The 20,313-nt window shown below is 39.2% G+C and overlaps 1 pseudogene and 1 gene segment (V, D, J or C); both read right to left on the bottom strand.

The window, feature by feature from the left end:
- Positions 1-442: 442 nt before the first annotated feature.
- Positions 443-1,040, bottom strand: LOC110340576 (annotated as a pseudogene).
- A 137-nt stretch (positions 1,041-1,177) lies between these two features.
- LOC101837231 lies at positions 1,178-4,666 on the bottom strand. The segment is given in 4 exon segments: positions 1,178-1,279; positions 2,924-3,009; positions 4,118-4,444; positions 4,552-4,666. Coding segments are annotated over 4 exon segments (558 nt in total).
- Positions 4,667-20,313: the final 15,647 nt, after the last annotated feature.

Raw genomic sequence — 20,313 nt, 5'->3', positions numbered from 1 at the left:
ACTGGGTTGATAGGGGAGTTTTAGAAAAATAATCCAATAACAGTTGTGACCAACTTAAAAGATTTACATTCATATGACAGTATGCTGTGATATGTATATCTTGTAAATTCTATGAGTCTGGAACTCCTGCAAGCAGACACAGCATGAGATTAAAAAACAAAATAGTATCATTTAAGACTATAAGAGGAATTTTACTTTTGTCAGATGTTATTTCTGAAGATTTGAATGTTAAAAATCATAAAATAATAAATTCAAAGCTACTTTATCCAAACTTTCAGTCTATTAGAATCCAGATATATTTTTGTCATTGGGCAGTATCACAGTTTTCATTTGTTCATTGCTTTGTGGGTGGTCACTGTTGAGATATTATCAAGATACAATGTATTTTATGGTTAAACACAATTCACATAACTTTATTCATATTATTATATTGAAAGTTAGATTAAAAGAGATTGGGCCACAAGGATTGGAAAGACAAAAAAAAGATAGGAGTGATTATTGCTGAGTAAGATCCCAGGCTGCTCTTGTCTGCCCTCGCAGTCTCAGGGCAGTTTCCTGCTCCTCCATTGTTTTTGACACACTCAGGATGTGGTTGCAACACTGTGTTTCTTGCACAGTAATAGAGTGCAGAGTCCTCAGATGTCAGGCTGCTAAGCTTCATGTAGGCTGTGCTGGAGGATTTGTCTGCCGTCAGTGTGGCCTTGCTTTGGAACTTTTGTTTGTAGCTAGTACCACCATTTCCAGGATTGATAAATCCAATCCACTCAAGGCCTTGGCCGGGCTTCTGCTTCTCCCTGATCACAAGATAGCTAGTGAATGTGTAGCCTGAAGTCTTACATGACAGCTTCACCTGAGACCCCAGGCTTCACCAGCTCAGTGCCAAACTGCTGCAGCTGGACCTGGGAGTGGACACCTGTGGAGAGAAAGGCAGAGTAGATGTCAATGCCACTTGAGTGTATGACCCCTCCTCAGTTCTGTAAATTGGAGCTCTTACATTTAGCTGCTACCATCAGGAAGAGGATGATCCAGCCCCATCCCATGGTGAAGACCTGTGAACTCAATGACTAAGGAGAGGACACTGATCATAGGTTGTTGGAGGTGTGGACATCCCTGTATTTACCACAGTAGACTCACATTATTTGCATATTCATGAACAGTGTACTTCTTAGATAAGGACCTAGTCCAGCTGGAGCAGAAGGAGATTGAGGAAACCTGGGTCAGGCTGGATGTTGAGGTCCAAGTCGTCATTCCGTCTGAGAAAGTAGCCATTCCCGAAACCCTGTGAATATATCATGAGCCTTGTCTCTCAATTTACAAATAGAGTGTCAACCAGAGAAATTAGTATATTTCTTTGACAAATTCGCAGGTATTGGTAGTGATGAGAAAAAAATGTGAAGGGAAATTTCAAAATCTCCTAAATTAGAATATACGCTCTCCTTTCATATACAACATATTAATATTTTCTTTTTCAGCAGGTTACAGGTATGTGTCCCTGGTGGCTTTTTTCTTTTTCTAAATCCTGTTCTATTTTTATATTCATTTGATTTCAGATTGCTAGTAATAAACTTTTCACAGCTTCAGCCTTGGTGTAACTCCTCCATCCTGGCCTGTTTAAAATTCTGTTCTCACTGACAATAATCAGGAGACCCTGACTTGGTGAGTAAGAACTGTTGGTTACAAGGTTTATATCAACTGAATTCATATGGTTGGTGAAGAATTATTTACCCCAATCAAAGCAGAAATATGCCAATTCCCATTCATTAAATATTGCTCATGTATGTATGTTTTTTTCTTCAGTAAACCTGGGAGATATTGAGAAGTTAATTCACATATTCTTGGTGTCCCATGTGTTCTCAACCTGCAGGTTCACTGTGGTCATCACATGTCACTGGCAACCATGATAGCTGACCTCAACTTTGTGTCAGGGAACAGACAGTGAATTCCTAGGTTTTCACCTTTACACTGTGATGTCCAGTGAGCTGTGTTTCTCTCGATATAGGTAATCTCACAATCTATAGTGTGTTTGTTCACTAAAACTTCTTCACACTTAACTGAATTCATTATAATAGTATCTAGATAAGTCTCAGGTCTGGAAAAGTAGATTTTCTATTTCTTTTCCAGATTCCTGTAACCTGTTGTCCTTAACCATATACCAACACCAACCATCACTTCTTCCATTGCTCCTTCTCTAACTCACAGGTAAACACTCCAGCTTTCCTACCTTCAGTTGCATCAAAGAGTTCACAGCAGTGATCATGCAGTCAATGGGAATAAGTAAACAGCAGCAAACATCAGAAAACTTAGATAAGGAACTCTGTTGCCAATTGAAGGGAGATAGAACAAAATCTTTAGATGACATCACCTGGCATGTGCACAATGTTCACTCAGACTTTCCACAAGATGGGGTATAAGAAACACCTTCAAAGGAATCATTGCGTGGGACATTAGATTGCAAAGTAGTCTTAACAACATTCAAATTCCCAATACGATTGTTTAAAAATGTGAATTAAATATACCCTACTAGAGAGTATCAATACATACTGGAAGCTGGACACTGTAGACAATTTTCTTTCTGATCTATGTGAGTTAATAAAATTCATTCATGGAAGATCTGGATTCTCCTCCCCATGATGGGAAATAAATACAGATTATTTAAAGTTCCCTGTGAGCCGAGCGGTGGTGGTGCATGACTTTAATTCCAGCACTCGGTAGGCAGAGGCTGGTGGATCTTTGTGAGTTCGAGGCCAGGCTGTACAGACAGCCTCCAAAGCAATACAGAGAAACCCTGTCTCATAAAACCAAAAAATAATGTTTCCTGTGATCTCCACCTGAATGTATCATCACCAAGTCTTAAAATTACAGACAATGTGGAAAATTTCATTTTTGTGTTTATGCTATTTGATGGCAAGTGGCAAACGGATACCTTAGATGCTCCATAGGGAAATAACAGGCGCTTATAGAATGGAAACTGGTGCTGATTGTCATAGAATATGACACAGTCAAGGGACACTAGAAGGTTATTTGAACAGGAAGAGGAAACCACATATTCTAAAATGCAAACCCACACACCTTCATTTACAAGGAAGCACATAGTATCAGTTCAGAACTGTCTACCATCTGACGGCCATCTAGGATTTATGAGTAGCTTCAGCAGTTCTTAAGGGCCTATGTTGTTCCCAAGCTCCTGTATAGGGAGGTTTGTGTCTGACATCACACTGAATTTTCCTCCCATGTCTCTGGCACAGTAAGAAATGGCAAATGGTTCATTAAAATAACCTTGGCTGCAGGAGGTATCACTAGCAATGTTGATGCTGGAATTCATCTCCCAATTATAAACTGTGTCTCCTGTAGCCATAGTATGGCACACACTTCTTGACACATTTAAAAAAATAGTAACTATCAGTGTAAACACATGAGGATTTATTTAATGTGATATATTTATTCACAGTGCAAATTTAAGTCCAGTTCATACAATATATCCCAGAATTTGGAGTGAGTACCAACTTCACAATAAGAGTTATTATAACTCAGCCATGTACAATTGAACACTGGAAATCCCTGCCCCACCTAATGGGGTGGGTAATACAGTTACAGTGAGTTGTGGACACCTTACAGTCTAAAGAACATTCTTTAGTCACAGCAGCAAATGCTTCCTGTCAATATTCTAGGAAGAACAATGACATGTCGATGTTTCTGATGGTAGAAGGAATGGAGAACCAAGAGTAGAACTGACTTTTTAATGGTGCAACTACTGCAAAGCCAAGGTCAGATGACTGTCAAAAAGTTTGCTACATTAAAAAAATTCTAAGGCAAGAGAGTGCTCAGATAGTATAGGCTAGAATCACAATCAAAAAGAACACAAAATATTATGCTGTGCGCTGTCTCAAGACTCGTAGTGAGTTACAAACAAATGTGACTTTACAAAAACCCAGCACTTCAAACTCAGAGAGAAAAGATCCCCTGTGCTCCCTGTGCTTAGAGAGTGAGAAGCAAAGTCAGAGGAAACCAGATGTTTTAATTCCCAGCTCTGGTTTTGAGAGTTCCTGGTTTTGGTGAACACTGAGTGCCCTCTGGTGGCCCAGAGCTCCTCTTCAGGGAAGTTTTTGCATGGGCTCACACTGAAGTCCCCTCACTGTGTCTCTTGCACAGTAATATGTGGCTGTGTCCTCAGTGGTCACAGAGTTTAGCTGTAGGGAGAACTGGTTCTTGGATGTTTCTCTGGTGATGGAGATGCGGCTCTTGAGAGTTGGGTTGTAGTTGGTGCTACCACCACTACTTATGTATCCCATCCACTCCAGCTTCTTTCCTGGGGACTGCCTGATCCAGCTCCAGACATAACCACTGGTGATGGAGTAACCAGAGACAGAGCAGGTGAGGGACAGAGATTGTGAAGGCTTCAAAAGGCCAGGTCCTGACTCCTCAAGCTGGATCTGGGACAGGACGCCTTCAGAGAAAAAGAGTCAATTCTGTCAATCACATGTTGTCATAACCCCTCATGGACACATGTATGAAGTGGTCACATGGACACATGTATGAAGTGGTCACACTCACCAGGAAGGGCTATCACCAGATACAGGAGACCCAGGAGTCTCATCTTCTAGGCTTTTCTCAGAGGTCAGCCTCGTGTGAGAGAGATGTGAGCTCGCACAGTCCTGGAGGGGATTTAACTTAGAGCTGGAAGATGCATTTGCATGTGGGAGTCTGCCTAGACTTTTTAAGTAGGGAGGGCGCATACCACTTCATTTCCTTATTACAATGTTAACATCATTGCCTCTGACTTCCTAGGTATGAGTCTGGAATAGAGAGGATGGGGACTATAGGGAATCAAAGGAATCACATCTTGGCGTGATCCTACCTCAACTTCCTAGCTCAATGTCCCCACGAAATTCTTTTCCTAAATTTGTTTTCTCAATTCATTTATTTCTTAACATACTATGTATTTTTATTTTTAAATAATAAGTGTATTTTTACATTCAAATCCCACTTCCCTCCCTCTTCTCCTCCTGCTCCCCCACTTCCTCCCCCCAGATGCCATCTTAACCTGGAGAGAGTTAGTCTTCCTCTTGGAATAAGTCTCTCCCATCATCTCGTGGCAGGCAGGACAAAGGCATCTCCCCACCATGCTGCACCTCTGTGTCTAGTCTGAGCTAGTTATATCTCCATATAGAATGGGTTCCACTAAGTCAGTTTGTACATTAGAGATAGATGTTGGACATTCTTCCAGTGTCCTGATATATTGTCCCAAGCACGCCATTGTCACCTATATTAAGGGAGTCTAGTTCAGTCTTCTGCAGGTCTTCCAATTTGTGAGATAAAGGTCACTGATACCTTACTCGCTTGGGTCAGGTGATTCTGTGGGTTTCCCACCATAGTCTTTTCTCCTTTGTTCACATTATCGCTCCTTCTTCACTTTGATTGTACTCCAGAACTTGGCCAAATGGTTAGTTGTAGATTTCTACATTTGCTTCCATCTGTTAATTCAAGAGAGTTCCAGCATCACTGGGTTTGTGATTGTAGGCTGTGTATCATTTGCTTTATTCCTGGTATCCACTTAACAGTGAATGCATACTATACTTATCTTTCTGAGTCAGGATTATCTCACTCAGCATGGTCTTGTCTAGTTCTGTGAATTTGCCTGCAAATCTTAGTGCTGAGAAGTACACTCTTGTGTAAATGTACCCCATTTTATATATTCATTCTTCTATTGAGAGGCATCTAGGTTGCTTAAAATTTCAGGCTTTTTTGGAATAATGTTGCTTTTAATATAGTTACTGCTCCTGTATTTTAATGGTCTCACTTGGGTTCCTAAGTTCCTGGTATTTGATTAGGATGCCCCCAATTCTCAGTTTGTCTTCCCTTTTCCCCTAATGTTATTATGGGTTAACAACTTTCACAGAAAGTTAGAATGCTGTCATATTGTTTCAGCAAAGAGCCCATAACTACATCTTGCTCCATCCAAATTGTATAAGGTAGAGGAAACCATACTGATAGAAAGAGCTGAATATCATACTTCTGCTTCCCTCCTCAACTCCCAAGTCCTCCTCATCGCTATTCATCACCTTGCTGTCTTTTGAAAACAAACTGACTTCTAGTAAATAAAACAAAATAAAATAAAATGATATATAAAATGCAACACCTTGGAACAAGAGAAAACAAAAACTAAAGGAAAAGACCACGAGAAAAACACAAGAAACAGGTATGTATTCACAGATCACCTGACTTACATACTCAAGAATCCCATAAAAAAACAAAATTAGAAGTTGTGTTATATAGTGAAAGGAAACCTAAGATAATCTAACAGATACATAAATAAATGTATGAATTATAAATAAAATCATGTGATAGCATGAGACAGGGAACCTCCAAAATGCACTTGAATGGATACTTGATGACATCTACTGAAGGACCTTCAACCTATGCTTTGGACTTTTTGTTTTTCTCAGTTATACTCTCTTAGAGAAATCTCAGTTTTCATCTGAAGGCAATCATTTGGAGATAGCTTCTGGGTGAAGGCTAGGACCCCCATGGATACTTGTCATTTTTCCTCAGAATATCATCAACTTTCAAACCAAGAAGTTTCTACTTTTCCATTACAGAAAATCTGTCCGTTATGAAAAAAAGCAGTTTTCATGGAGATTGCAAGAGTCAATGAACAGTGTCGTATCTGTTATTGTAGTGTTCCCATGGGAGTGACATAGATTCTAGAAACTGGCCAATCTTGTATCCTTCTAAGGGAGAGTTCTAACTGCCAGAGAAAATGGTCTCCAGGGCCTTGTATGTGGTTAAATGAAAGGAATAAATGCTGGGTGGAGTCAGGAAACACCCTTGCTGTCCTCTCCACACCTGTTCTTCAGACTCTACATAATTAACTTATTTTACTTTTCCTTATTGCTCTCTCTAACACAGATATTTAGCAATTTTGTTGATCATACAAAATGATGTGATTTGAAAATCATAATATTTATTATCAGACTGTATACCTCTGTGCTTCGTTTGACTGAACTTGGTCTCCAAGAGAGTAAACATATTCCCAAGTAGGGATTGCTGTGAAACGTCTGTAGACAGATTTATAATTTCTCTGTAATCATGTAAAGGTAAGAGTAGCTGTCTTGGAATCTTTTTTATTGTGATTCATTATTGCATCCATAAGAGAGATTTCTGTGGAAGATGAAAGCATTGTCTATTCCTGAGAAATCTAGTATGTCCCCACAGAAGTCAGCACCGTGAACCTTACATGAGTTCAGCAGGTTTGAATCTAACAAGAAAAGATCTCTCATACCATTCTAAGTCTGTCACTTGAAGATTTCCTGGAATTCACAGATAAGGGAACGTTCTTTGCTATCTAAATTTGCACAAGAGAGTTCATGAGAATCCAGAATCAGGAAACAGGACAGTGAGCATGCAGTACTCCTGATGACAGTAAATGGTCTACTATCAGTGTACAATTCCACTGCTCTGTCCCCATTGTTACCTAAGCAGGAGCCCAAAAGAACTTTTGCACTGTTGACAAGAATCCTGAGGACTGTGAGGAGAAGGCTGACAAACAGACACTGAGAATGTTTCCATGGTAACTGTCTCTGTCATCTTATCTTCCTGCTCCTCCAGGTTTCCTGACATACTCACATGTGGTTGCAAAACTGGGTGTCTCTTGCACAGTAATAGATAGCAGAGTCCTTATATGTCAGGCTGCTTAGCTCCATGTAGACTGTGCTAGAGGATTTTTCTGCAGTCATTGTGGACTTGTCCTGGAACTTCTGATTCAAGGCAGCAGTGCCATTTTTAGGATAAATCCTTCCAATCCACTGCAGTGACTGTCTAGGCTTCTGCTTCACCCAGCTCAACATACGTAGTGAATGTGTAGCTTGAGGCCTTCCAGGACAACTGCACTGTGGCCCCACGCTTCACCAGCTGAGCCCCAGATTGGCGCAGCTAGACCTGAGAATGGACACTGTGGAGAGAATGGAAGAGTCTATCCCTTTGGCTCCTCAGTCCCTATTCCTTCTTCTTGTTTGGAACTGGAAATCCCCTTACCTGTAGTTACTGACACAAACAAGTTAATGATCCAGCTCCATTTCATGTTGGGACCTGTGTCTTCTGTAACTATGGAAAGGACACTGATTTTATTTTGTGCTGAAGTATGGGTGATCTTGTATTTACCATAACAGACTCAGGTAATTTGCATATTCAGGACAGGGTACTTCTTAGATAAGGACCTAGTTCTACTGGAAAAGAAGATTGATGGCACCTGGGTCTGGCCCCAGTTTCCTGAAATCCCAGTAGTAATTTTCTCTGAGGACATGTATGGCATCCTTCTTCCCTGGGCCCTCTGCAGATGCTAAGGAAGCAATATTGGGACCTAAGGTCTCAATAGCTATCAGACCTGAGATAGTAGCTCCACTTGTAACAAGGTTATAAGATGGATTTACAGGTGGTGACTGTGTTGATGATGACAGTGATGAGAAATTTAAATTCTGCTGAGTTTGAAATTTACAACCTCCTTTAATATATAGGCAATTAGACCCATGAGACCAGTGCCTGGTGACTGCCACTTAATCTCCTCTCCTGGCAGGAGCCTGCACAAGCCAGTTTCCTGGTCTTCACCTTCACCAACGGGACCAGGCAACTTGGGGTCCACTTCTGTGCTCTCTTACAGTGCCTTGAGACCCACACTGAGCCTCCCCTCCTGCCAGGAGCCTACAAACCCAGATTCCTGCCCTTTTTCTCCACCAACGAACACAGAACACAAGTAAGCCAGGCCCTGTATCCAGGCCTGGAGACTACCACTGAGTCTCCCCTCCCGGTTTGAGCCTACACACCCCAGATTCCTGGTCTTCTTCACTACCCACGGGACCAGGTCTAAGACCAGGAAGAGGAGATCTACCAGAATATTGGACATGCTTCCACTGAGCTAATGGGAACTCTGGTCCCCTAACCACCAGGAACTGGCTCTTTTTGCACCAACTCAAGAATGGATGGGAAGGAGACAATACAGAAACAAGCTCAGCCACATAATAACAAATATGACACCACCAGATTCTAGAGACTCCACACAAGCAAAACTCCAACACTCCAATGCAAATGAAGCAGAAGAAAATGGCCTTACCAACAGCTTCATGAAAATGATAGAGGCCCTCAAAGAAGATATGGGAAAATCCCTTAAAGAAATGGAAGAAAAACACAAACCAAAAAATGCAAGAAATGGAAGAAAACACAACCCAAAAAGTCCAAAAAATGCAACAAATGAACAAAAAGACAAAGCAAAAATTGCAGGAAACAATTCAAAAAGAGCAAGGGTTGCAAGCTGAAATAGAAACAACAAAAAACACAGTATGAAGGAAGGCTGTAAATAGAAAAGCTGGGCAAACGGTCAGGTACTACAGATGCAAACATAACCAACAGAATACAAGAGATGGAAGATTGAATCTCAGTTGTTGAAGATGCACTAGGGGAAATAGATTCATTGACAAAGAAAATCTTAAGTCCAACAAATCCCTAACACAAAATACCCAGGAAATATGAGACAACATGAGAAGACCAAACCTAAGAACAGTAGGTACAGAAGAAAGTGAAGAAAACCAGCTCACAGGGGCAGAAAATACATTCAACATGATCATAGAAGAAAACTTTCCCAACCTAAAGAAAGGTATGCCAATGAATGTACAAGCAGCTTACAGAACACCAAATAGAGTGGACCACACAAAAAAGTGCCCTTGCCACATAATAATCAAGATCCCAAACATACAGAATAAAGAAAGATTATTAAAAACAGCTAAGGAAAAAGGTCCAGTAACATATAAAGGCAAACCTATCAGAAGTACAACTGCTTTTTCCATGGAAACTCTGAAAGCCAGAAGGTCCTGGATAGATATTCTACCAACAGTAAGAGACCATGGATGCCAGCCTAGACTACTATACCCATCAAAGCTTTCAATAACTATAGATAGAAAAACAAGATAGTCCATGACAAAACTAGATTCAAGCAATACATATCCACTATTGTAGCCTTACAAAAAGTTCTGGAAGGAAAACTCCAACCCAAGGAAGTTAACTACCACCAGAAAGACATAGGCAATAGATAATCCCACCTTACCAAGAGTCACAAAAGGGGGTGGAAATCCACATATAATTCGACCAACAACAACCATTCAAAATCAAAGAAGAATGAGAAATCAGTGGTCAGCAATATCCCTCAACATTAATGGTTTTAACTCGCCCATAAAAAGACACATGCTAACATAATAGATTGGAAGACAGAACCCATCCTTTTGCTGCATACAACAAACACACCTCAGTCTCAGGAACAGACATTACCTCAGAATTAAAGGTTGGGTAAAGACTTTCCAATCAAATGGACCCAAGAAGCAATGGGAGTAGCAATATTAATATCTAACAAATTGGAGTTTAAAATAAAATCCATTAAAAGAGATGAAGGAAGTCATTTCATAACCATCACAGGAGGAATTCACCATGATGAAGTTTCAATTATGAACATCTATGCCAAAAAATACAAAGGCATCCATGATTGTAAAAGAAATATTACTAAAACTTATATCACATATAAAGCCCCACACAGTCATAGTGGGAGACTTCAACACTCCACTCCCACCACTACACAGAAATAACAGACAGAAATGAGATCTCTCCATTTTCTGGTGTCTTCTTTAATTTCTTTCATAACAGCTGTACTTTAAGGATTTTTTGCTAATTATGTTCTATCATATATTATAAATTATGAATATGTTAAATTATACTTGCCTTATTTCTTTAAAATCAGTGCATTTAAGAATGGACACAGTTTTAATAACTCTTTTAATAATAGTGTACATGATTTTAAATATTACCCAAGAAACAATATATTGGCAAGCAAATATACAAGTGCCACTATGAATTCTTAAATAGTTGTGATTTAAAACCAATTGAATTACAAAGGTTAGTGGTCCCTGTGTGTGTGTGTGTGTGTGTGTGTGTGTGTGTCAATCATAGATTTTTCTGATATGATTATAACTGTTATAGCTTAATTATATTGTGTAATAACCTAATTATATTTTGGAGACACACAGTACCAATTAACTGAAATAAATTTCTTAAGGGCAGTCTCTTACAAACTTCCAAGGGTTAACTTTGCATTTTAGGTCAGTATGGTTTCTGAAATACCCATTTTTAAATAAGTATGTGAAAATAGTTAATCTTTGTAATGAACTCTGGGAAATTCAGAGCTTCTCTCCATTTGTAGGACCATTAGATTTGCTCATGTTCACTGTCAAAGATACATCATTGGACATGATCTAATTCTGATCATGAAAGTTAAGTCTTCCCTTCATCTAGGACAGGAACAGATGAATGTTACAAGGGCTACCTTCATTGGTGCCATATCAGAAATTTAATATATCATGTTTTAGCAACTATGTTTGTGGGGGATGGCACATTTCTTAATGAATACAAAATTTAAATGGACTTTTGGTCTCTATGACTATGAAAACTGTAAATAATTTACGTAACACACTCAAAGTGAAAAATTAAAGTCAGAAAGTAAAGAATTTATAATGAATATTTTTCTTTACTTTCAAGATCCAAACTAATTTATGATGCCATGAATCTTCAATATACCTTAATTGACAAATTATAGTTCTTGACATTTAAATCAATGAAGCAATTTTAAAATTATCTCCAACATTTTAAACTGAAATTTGAAAGTTAAAGTTACCATGAAGAAAAGAATTGAAAATGTTTTCTCAAAAAACTCACAAAATGTAAATTTAATATTTTAAGAACATTTTCACTTTAAAAGCAATCCATCATAATTTTAATACAAAATGGCTTAATATTATTCAACTTCCAAAACATCTTGAGATGTACTTGTTTATTTATGTGACAGGAACCTATTTTAAATTGCCTCTGTAAAATTTGTAGCTTGAAAAATAAATAATTCACCATTACTATATAGAAATGTATACCATTCCATTAATTTCCCATATTAAATATTTTAAAAATGTGATCGTAAGTTACCCATTGTAAACCTGCAATATATCACATGTTGATATTGTATCTGTGTTACAGGAAAATGTCTATGGTATAGCAACATACTGCCAGAGAATCGGTCTAAATAGAAGAGTGTGAAGGAATCTAAAAAGACATGGTTCTACACAGTGAAAGGAAAATTCGTTAGAGTTCTCAGGTGTGGGTTACCTTATCTTAGGATAAACCAACGAACATTGCTATGTAAAATGAACAAAAAAATGTTAACTAAATTTAAAAAGTAATAATAAAACCCAGCATATAGACCAAAAATAAGAGAATAAATAAATGATTGGTATAGCAGTCATCTGAAAAGAGCAGAACAGACCTAAATAGTTGGAATCAACAAGATAATCCAACAGCATTCTTAAAAAGAAAAGTGAGGTAAAAAGTCACCTCAAAAGCTGAGTGGGTTAGGAGTGTCTTGCAACTTGGGATCAGCTGATGTCACCATCTTGGTCTCAGCGCTCAAGCCCAGCAGAACCAATAGCTTCGCACACACTGCAGTATCAAAACAAGTGTTTGTCAGTCCTGGGTTTTATGTGTATGTGTGAGGACAATGAGAGAGTGAATCTCATCAGGGTTCATGGTTCACTTACAGTATCTGACTTGGTGATAATTCAACTTGATCATTAAAACCAAGGCATCTCTGAGATAATCTTCATTAAATCTAGCAGAACAAACTCTTCAGGGTTCAGAACCTTCTTAGAATTTGATCCTGGGCTCCAGAGCAGAGTCACAAGCTATGCATCTTGTTTTGGCTGGAGAACATTCTATATTTAATATTAATATGGAAAACTGGACTTTAAAAATACTCAGAGACATCTGATATACAGACCATACTTCTAGAAAGACTTCAAGGGAAAATGATTCTGTGACACAGAAAAGCAGCCTTTTCAGAGATCAGTCCAGCTCTTCTTACCTCTCTCTAGTATTAAGCTGAGTTCAGTGTATCCTCAGGTCCTCTCACTGGTATTACACAACCTTACAGGGTGGTTTGTGTCCGAACCTACAATAACACTCTTTCACTGTGTCTTTTGAATTGTCACAAGAGGCCGTATCTTCAGATCACAACCTGTTCATTTGCAGATACTAGCTGTCTCTGGATATTGTTAGTGATGACAGAAGTCCTACTGTGTGTATGTTTCTCTTATTGGTTGATGAATAAACCATTATGTGACTTGTTGCAAGGCAGGAAGGATAGGTGGGGATAACAGAGGAGGAGAATTCTAGGAAGTGTAGGCATAGAGGAATTGTCATGTAGAGCCATGGAAGAGAGGATGTGTAAGATGTTCTCTGGTATGATAAGATCATCCTTAGATTAATAGAAATAGATTAATAATGAATACAGAGATAGCCAATAAGAAGCCCTAGATACTGGTCAACAGTTTCATAACCAATATAGCATAGCATCCATGTGTTTCCTTGGGGCTTAGAAGGGCAGTGGGACCAGTTGGGCCAGAAATCTCATTCTTACAGGTAACCTGCACTATATTGTATGAGTATACTTTCTATCATCACTATCCCTTAATATATGAGGCTAACTCTAGTCCCTTCTCTGGACTTTGGCTAACCCATCTCATGTAGCAGTCAACTGAAGGTAAATCCAGATGCCACACAGAAGAGGCTTAGAGAACTCATTGACTTCACCATCCTCCTTGAGATTCCACCAGCTACACCTTATAACGATCACTTGTAAACACAGAATTCTGTTTAGTCCTGTTTTCTCACACACTCAATATATTTTCTTCTCTGTAAGTTACCACTTTAAGAAACAACAAGGAAATCGAGCTGAGCCTGAAATCCCTGGATATCACTGCATAGGAAGACCTGGGAATCAAGATCTAGGATCCTCAGAAACAGCTACAGGTTCAGTTTAGGCTGGTTTTCATTATCAGAGCCAACCATATTTGCATGTCTTCCTGGTATACAGGGCCAGTCTTAGGCTGCTTTTCATGATCAGAGGTGAGAACCCATGTCTCATAAAAAGAAAAAAAAAGAGAAAAGTTGTAAATGTCACACCAGGAACATAAAATGTGTGCATGGAGTATAAATGAGCAGAGATTAGTGTGCTATTGATGTTGCTATCAGCATAAACTAGAATGATACCTCTGAATGATGTCTGCCTTTACTTAAGAAAATTTCATCTACATGCAAGTTCTCAGAAATAGAATTGTTTTCCTTTACTGTTCCAAATACTGTATTTCATTGGGGACATAAACCACAATGACTTATTAATCCATTTGCCTGCTGAAGGATTCTGGTGATATTCTGTATCAAGCCTGGTACTGAAGGGAAATAAATTATTCATATTATTATTGAATAGCATCTATGATGTTGGTGTCCAAGTAATCAAGGGAGAAGCCTTGTTTTGCTCCACATGAAAACCTCATTGCCAAACTCTGGCGATCCCATCTAGGTGAGCTTGGGTCTCCGGGGGAGACACTCCCCATCCTCCTCCTGGCCTCCATCCCCTAAATCTTTGACCTTCTGGGGCCCCTGCTGGCATCCAGAAGACCCACTCACACAGGAAAGACATCAGCCCTTCCAGGCCCAAATCTCCGACGATCCCAGCTAGGTGAGCTTGGGTCTCAGGAAGGACAATCCCCATTCTCTGCCTGACACCCATCCACTCGATCTTCCGGGCCACTCCTGGCATCCAGAAGACCCAACCACACAGGAAATACATCAACACTTCCAGGCCCCAAACTCCGGCGATCCCAGCTAGAAGACCGCCCACACAGGAAAGACATCAGCCCTTCCTGGCCCCAAATTCGGGCGATCCCAGCTAGCTAGGAAAGACATCAGGCCTTCCAGGCCCCAATCTCCAGCGATCCCAGCTAAGAAAGACATCAGCACTTCCAGGCCCCAAACTCTGGTGATCCCAGTCAGCTTCAGGAAGGAAAGAGAACAGTGGAGACAGAAAGACCCCACCAACACCCACTGGAAGAAGAAATGGGAAGAAGACAGAATAAGAGCTTACTCAGCAGTCAAAAGACCACATGACTCCACCCGAATCTAGGGAATAAATGCCAGCAAGAACTGAGAAGCACTACATAGATGAAGCAGAGGAGACAGACCTAAAAAATCATTTTATGATAATTATAGAGACCCTGAAAGAAGAAACGAGGAAATCCCTTAAAGAAATAGAGGAAAAAACAAACAAAGAAATCCATGATATGGGGGAAAATTCAAGAAATAAACAAATCGCTCAAAGAATCTAAAGAATACCAAGAAAAAAAAAACAAATGAAGAGAACAACTCAAACAGTTGAAGGATTTAAAGCTGAAATAGAAACAATAAAGAAAACAGAGAATGAGGGGTGGCTGGAAAAGGAAAACCTGGAACGATCAGGAACTACAGATGCAAGTATCACCAATAGACTCATTAGAGGATATACAGTCGTCAACCAAAGAAAATCTCAAAACCAATAAATCCCTAACACAAAATATCCAGGAGATATGGGACACCGTGAAGAAGCCAACCCTGAGAATAATAGGTATAGAAGAAGGCGAAGAAATACAGCTCAAAGGTACAGAAAACATATTCAACAAAATCATAGAAGAAAACTTCCCTAACCTAAAGAAGGATATGCCTATGAAAATACAAGAATCTTACAGAACACCAAATAGGCTGGACAAGAAAAAGAAGTCACCTTGTCATATAATAATCAAGACATCAAACCTACAGAATAAAGAGAAAATATTAAGAGCAGCTAAAGAAAAAGGCCAAGTAACATATAAAGGCAGATCTATCTGAATTACACCTGACTTCTCAATGGAAACGATGAAAGCCAGAAGATCCTGGACAGATGTCCTACAAATGCTAAGGGAACAAGGATGCCAGCCCAGACTACTATATGCATCAAAACTTTCAATTACCATAGATGCAGAAAACAAAATATTCCATGACAAAGCCAGATTTAAACAATGTGTGTCCATGAATCCAGCTCTACAGAAAGTGCTAGGAGGAAAACATAGATCCAAGAAGATAACTACACTCACAAAGACACAGACAATATATAATCCCACTTTAAATAACACCAAAAGAAAAAATGAGGAGAAACTACACAAAATAACATCACTACCAATAAATCAAGCACAAACAAGAATCATCAATCAATGGTCATTGATATCCCTCAATGTCAATGGCCTAAACTTGCCTATGAAAAGACACAGACTAGCAGAATGGATACGAAGACAGAACCCATCCTTCTGCTGCATACAAGAAACACATCTCAGCATCACAGACAGATGGTATCTCAGGGTAAAGGGTTGGGAAAAGATTTTCCAATCCAATGGACCCAAGAAACAAGCGGGTATAGCAATCCTAATATGTAACAAACTAGACTTCAAATTAAAATCAATCAAAAGAGATGAAGAAGGACATTTCATATACATCAAAGGAAAAGTCCATCAAGATGAAGTCTCATTTTTAAAATTCTACACCCCAAATACAAAGGCACCTACATTTGTGAAAGAAACATTACTAAAGCTCAAATTGCACATAAAATCATACACACTAATAGTGCAAGACTTCAACACTCCACTCTAACCGCTAGACAGGACCTCCAGACAGAAACTTAACAAAAAACAAAGGAACTAATAGAACTTATGACCCAACTGGGTTTAACAGACATCTATAGAACATTCCAACCAAACACAAAGGGATATAATTTCTTCTCGGCACCACATGGAACCTTCTCTAAAATTGAACACATAATAGGAAACATAGCAACTCTCCACAGATACAAAAAAAATGGAATAACCCCCTGTATCCTCTCAGACCACCATGCATTAAAATAAGAATTTAACAATAACACAATTCGCAGAAACCCCACAAACTCATGGAAATTGGACAATGGTCAATTGCACCATCCCTGGGTAAAGGAAGAAATAAAAAAAGAAATTAAAGGCTTCCTGGAATTCAATGAGAATGAAGACACAATGTACAGAAACCTATGGGACACTTTGAAAGCAGTACTAAGAGGAAAGTTCATAGCACTAAGTGCCCACATGAAGAAATTGGAGAACAGTCATACTAGAGAATTAATAGCACACCTGAACGTTCTAGAACAAAAAGAAGCAAACTCACTCAGGAGGAGCAGACGCCAGGAAATAATCAAATTGAAGGATGAAATCAATCAAGTAGAAACCAGGAGAACATTGAAAAGAATCAAAGAAACACAGAGTTGGTTCTTTGAGAAAATCAACAAAATAGAAAAACCTCTGTACAAAATAACCAAAAGAAGGAGAGAGAGCAGGCTAATTAACAAAATCAGAAATGAAAAAGGGGACATAACAACGGAATCTGAGGAAATCCAGAGACTCATCAGGATATACTTTGAAAATCTGTACTCCACAAAATTTGAAAATTTAAATGAAATGGACAATTTCCTGGATAGATATCACTTGCCAAAACTAAATCAAGAACAGATAAACAATCTAAACAGACTTGTAACCCTTAATGAAATAGGAGCAGTCATCGAAATTATCCCAAACAAAAAAAGGCTAGGCCCAGATGGTTTCAGTGCAGAATTCTACCAGAAATTCAAAGAAGAGTTAACTCCAATACTCCTCAAAGTATTCCACACAATAGAAGCAGGAGGCTCACTGCCAAACTCTTTTTACGAGGCTACAATTACCTTGATACCCAAGCCACACAAAGACACAACAAAGAAAGAAAACTATAGACCAATTTCCCACATGAACATCGATGCAAAAATACTCAATAAAATACTAGCAAACCGGATTCAAGAACATGTCAGAAAAATCATCCACCATGATCAAGTAGGCTTCATCCCAGGAATGCAGGGATGGTTCGACATTAGAAAATCTATCAATGTAATCCACCATATAAACAAACTGCAAAAGAAAAACCACTCGATCGTCTCACTAGATGCTGAAAAAGCCTTTGACAAAATCCAGCACCCCTTCATGATAAAGGTCCTAGAGAGATCAGGGATAACAGGAACATACCTGAATATAATAAAAGCAATATACAGTAAACCAACAGCTAACATCAAACTAAATGCAATTCCTCTAAAATCAGGAACAAGACGAGGCTATCCACTCTTTCCATATCTCTTCAATATTGTAGTTGAAGTCCTAGCTACAGCAATAAGACAACAAAAGGAGATAAAGGGGATACAAATAGGAAAAGAAGAAGTCAAGCTTTCACTATTTGCAGATTATATGATAGTTTACATAAGTGACCCGAAAAAGTCTACAAGGGAACTCCTAGAGCTGATAAACACCTTCAGCAAAGTGGCAGGATACAAGGTAAACTCAAATAAACCAGTGGCCCTATTATATACAGACGAGGAAGTGACTGAGAAAGAAATCAGAGAAACCTCATCCTTTACAATAGCCATAAACAGCATCAAATATCTGGGAATAAGTGTAACCAAGGAAGTGAAAGACCTGTATATCAAGAACTTTGAGTCTTTAAAGAAGGAAATCAAAGAGAACACCAGAAAATGAAAAGATCTCCCATGCTCTTGGATTGGTGGGATCAACATAATAAAAATGGCAATCTTGCCAAAAGCAGTCTACAGATTCAATGCAATCCCTATCAAAATTCCGGCACAATTCTTCACAGACCTGGAAAGAACATTAATCAACTTTATATGGAAAAAAGGCCCAGGATAGCCAAAACTACCCTATACAATAAAGGAACTTCAGGAGTCATCACCATACCTGATTTCAAGCTCTATTATATACCTATAGCCATGAAAACAGCTTGGTATTGGCACAAAAATAGGCAGGTAGACCTATGGAGCCAAATTGAAAACCCTGATTTTAACCCACACACCTATGAACACTTGATTTTTGACTAAGTAGCCAAAACTATACAATGGAAAAAAGAAAGCATCTTCAACAAATGGTGCTGGCATAACTGGGTACTGGTATGCAGAAGACTGCAGATAGATCCATGTTTATCACCTTGTATAAAACTTAAGTCCAAATGGATCAAAGATCTCAACATAAATCCAGCCATACTGAAACTTTTAGAAGAGAAAGTGGGAGATAATCTTCAACGAGTTGGTAGAGGAGACCACTTCCTGAACATAACACCAGTGGCACAGACACTGAGATCGACAATTAACAAATGGGATCTCATGAAACTAAAAAGCTTCTGTAAGGCAAAGGACACAGTCAACAAGACAGAAAGGCAGTCCACTGAATGGGAAAAGATATTAACTGACACCACATCTGACAGATGGCTAATCTCCAAAATTTACAAAGAACTCAAGAATCAAGTCTCCAAAACACCAAAGGATCCAATCAAAAGCTGGGGTACAGAACTAAACAGAGACTTCTCAATAGAGGAGGCTATAATGGCCAAGAGACACTTGAGAAAGTGCTAAACATCCTTAGCCATCAGGGAAATGCAAATCAAAACAACTCTGAGATACCATCTTACTCCTGTCAGAATGGCTAAAATCAAAAACACCGAAGACAATTTATGCTGGATAGGATGTAGAGAGAGGGGAACACTCCTCCACTGCTGGTTGGAGTGCCAACTTGTACAGCCACTTTGGAAAGCAGTATGGAGATTCCTCAGGAAAATGGGAATCAATCTACCACAAGACTCAGCAATTTCCACTCTTAGGCATATATCCAAATGAGGCAAATTCATACAACAAAGGCATCTGCTCCACTATGTTCATAGCAGCATTATTTGTAATAGCCAGAAACTGGAAGCAACCCTCAACTGAACAGTAGATAGAGAAAATATGGTACATTTACACAATGGAGTATTACTCAGCAGAAAACAACAATGGAATCTTGAAATTAGCAGGTAAATGGATAGCACTGGAAGAAACCATCCTGAGTGAGGTAGCACAGTCACAAAAAGCAAACATGGTATGTACTCACTCATATATGGATTTTAAACATGGATCAGGAGAGTGCCAGTCTGTACTTCCACTGACAGAGAGTCTGGGAAACAGGAAAGAACCTAAAAGATATACATGGTACCCAAGAGAAGATTATTGAGGCAAGATCTTCTAAACAGATGGGGAACACGGTGAGGGGCAGGGGGGAGGAGGACCTGGGAAATAGAGAGGGGAAGAAGTAGAAGAGAGAGTAGGACGTGGAGGAACAGGAATGTCGACTGAAGGGGTAAGATAGGGGGAAGAGGGAATCATAGGTTAGAAGACAGATCAGGCACCATTGTGACCTCTAGTGATCTAAATGGATGACACCAATTGGCAAGCTAAGCAATAGTGTAGAGACCACCTGGAATGCCTATTCCTGATAGTGAACTTGATGTCTATAACCATCATGGAGCCTT

This window comes from Mesocricetus auratus, unplaced genomic scaffold (assembly GCF_017639785.1).
Source record: "Mesocricetus auratus isolate SY011 unplaced genomic scaffold, BCM_Maur_2.0 Super-Scaffold_15014, whole genome shotgun sequence".
In the NCBI taxonomy this organism is placed as follows: Eukaryota; Metazoa; Chordata; class Mammalia; order Rodentia; family Cricetidae; genus Mesocricetus; species Mesocricetus auratus.
Note: the sequence above shows the minus strand (reverse complement) of the source record. Positions and strands in the feature narration are given on the sequence as shown.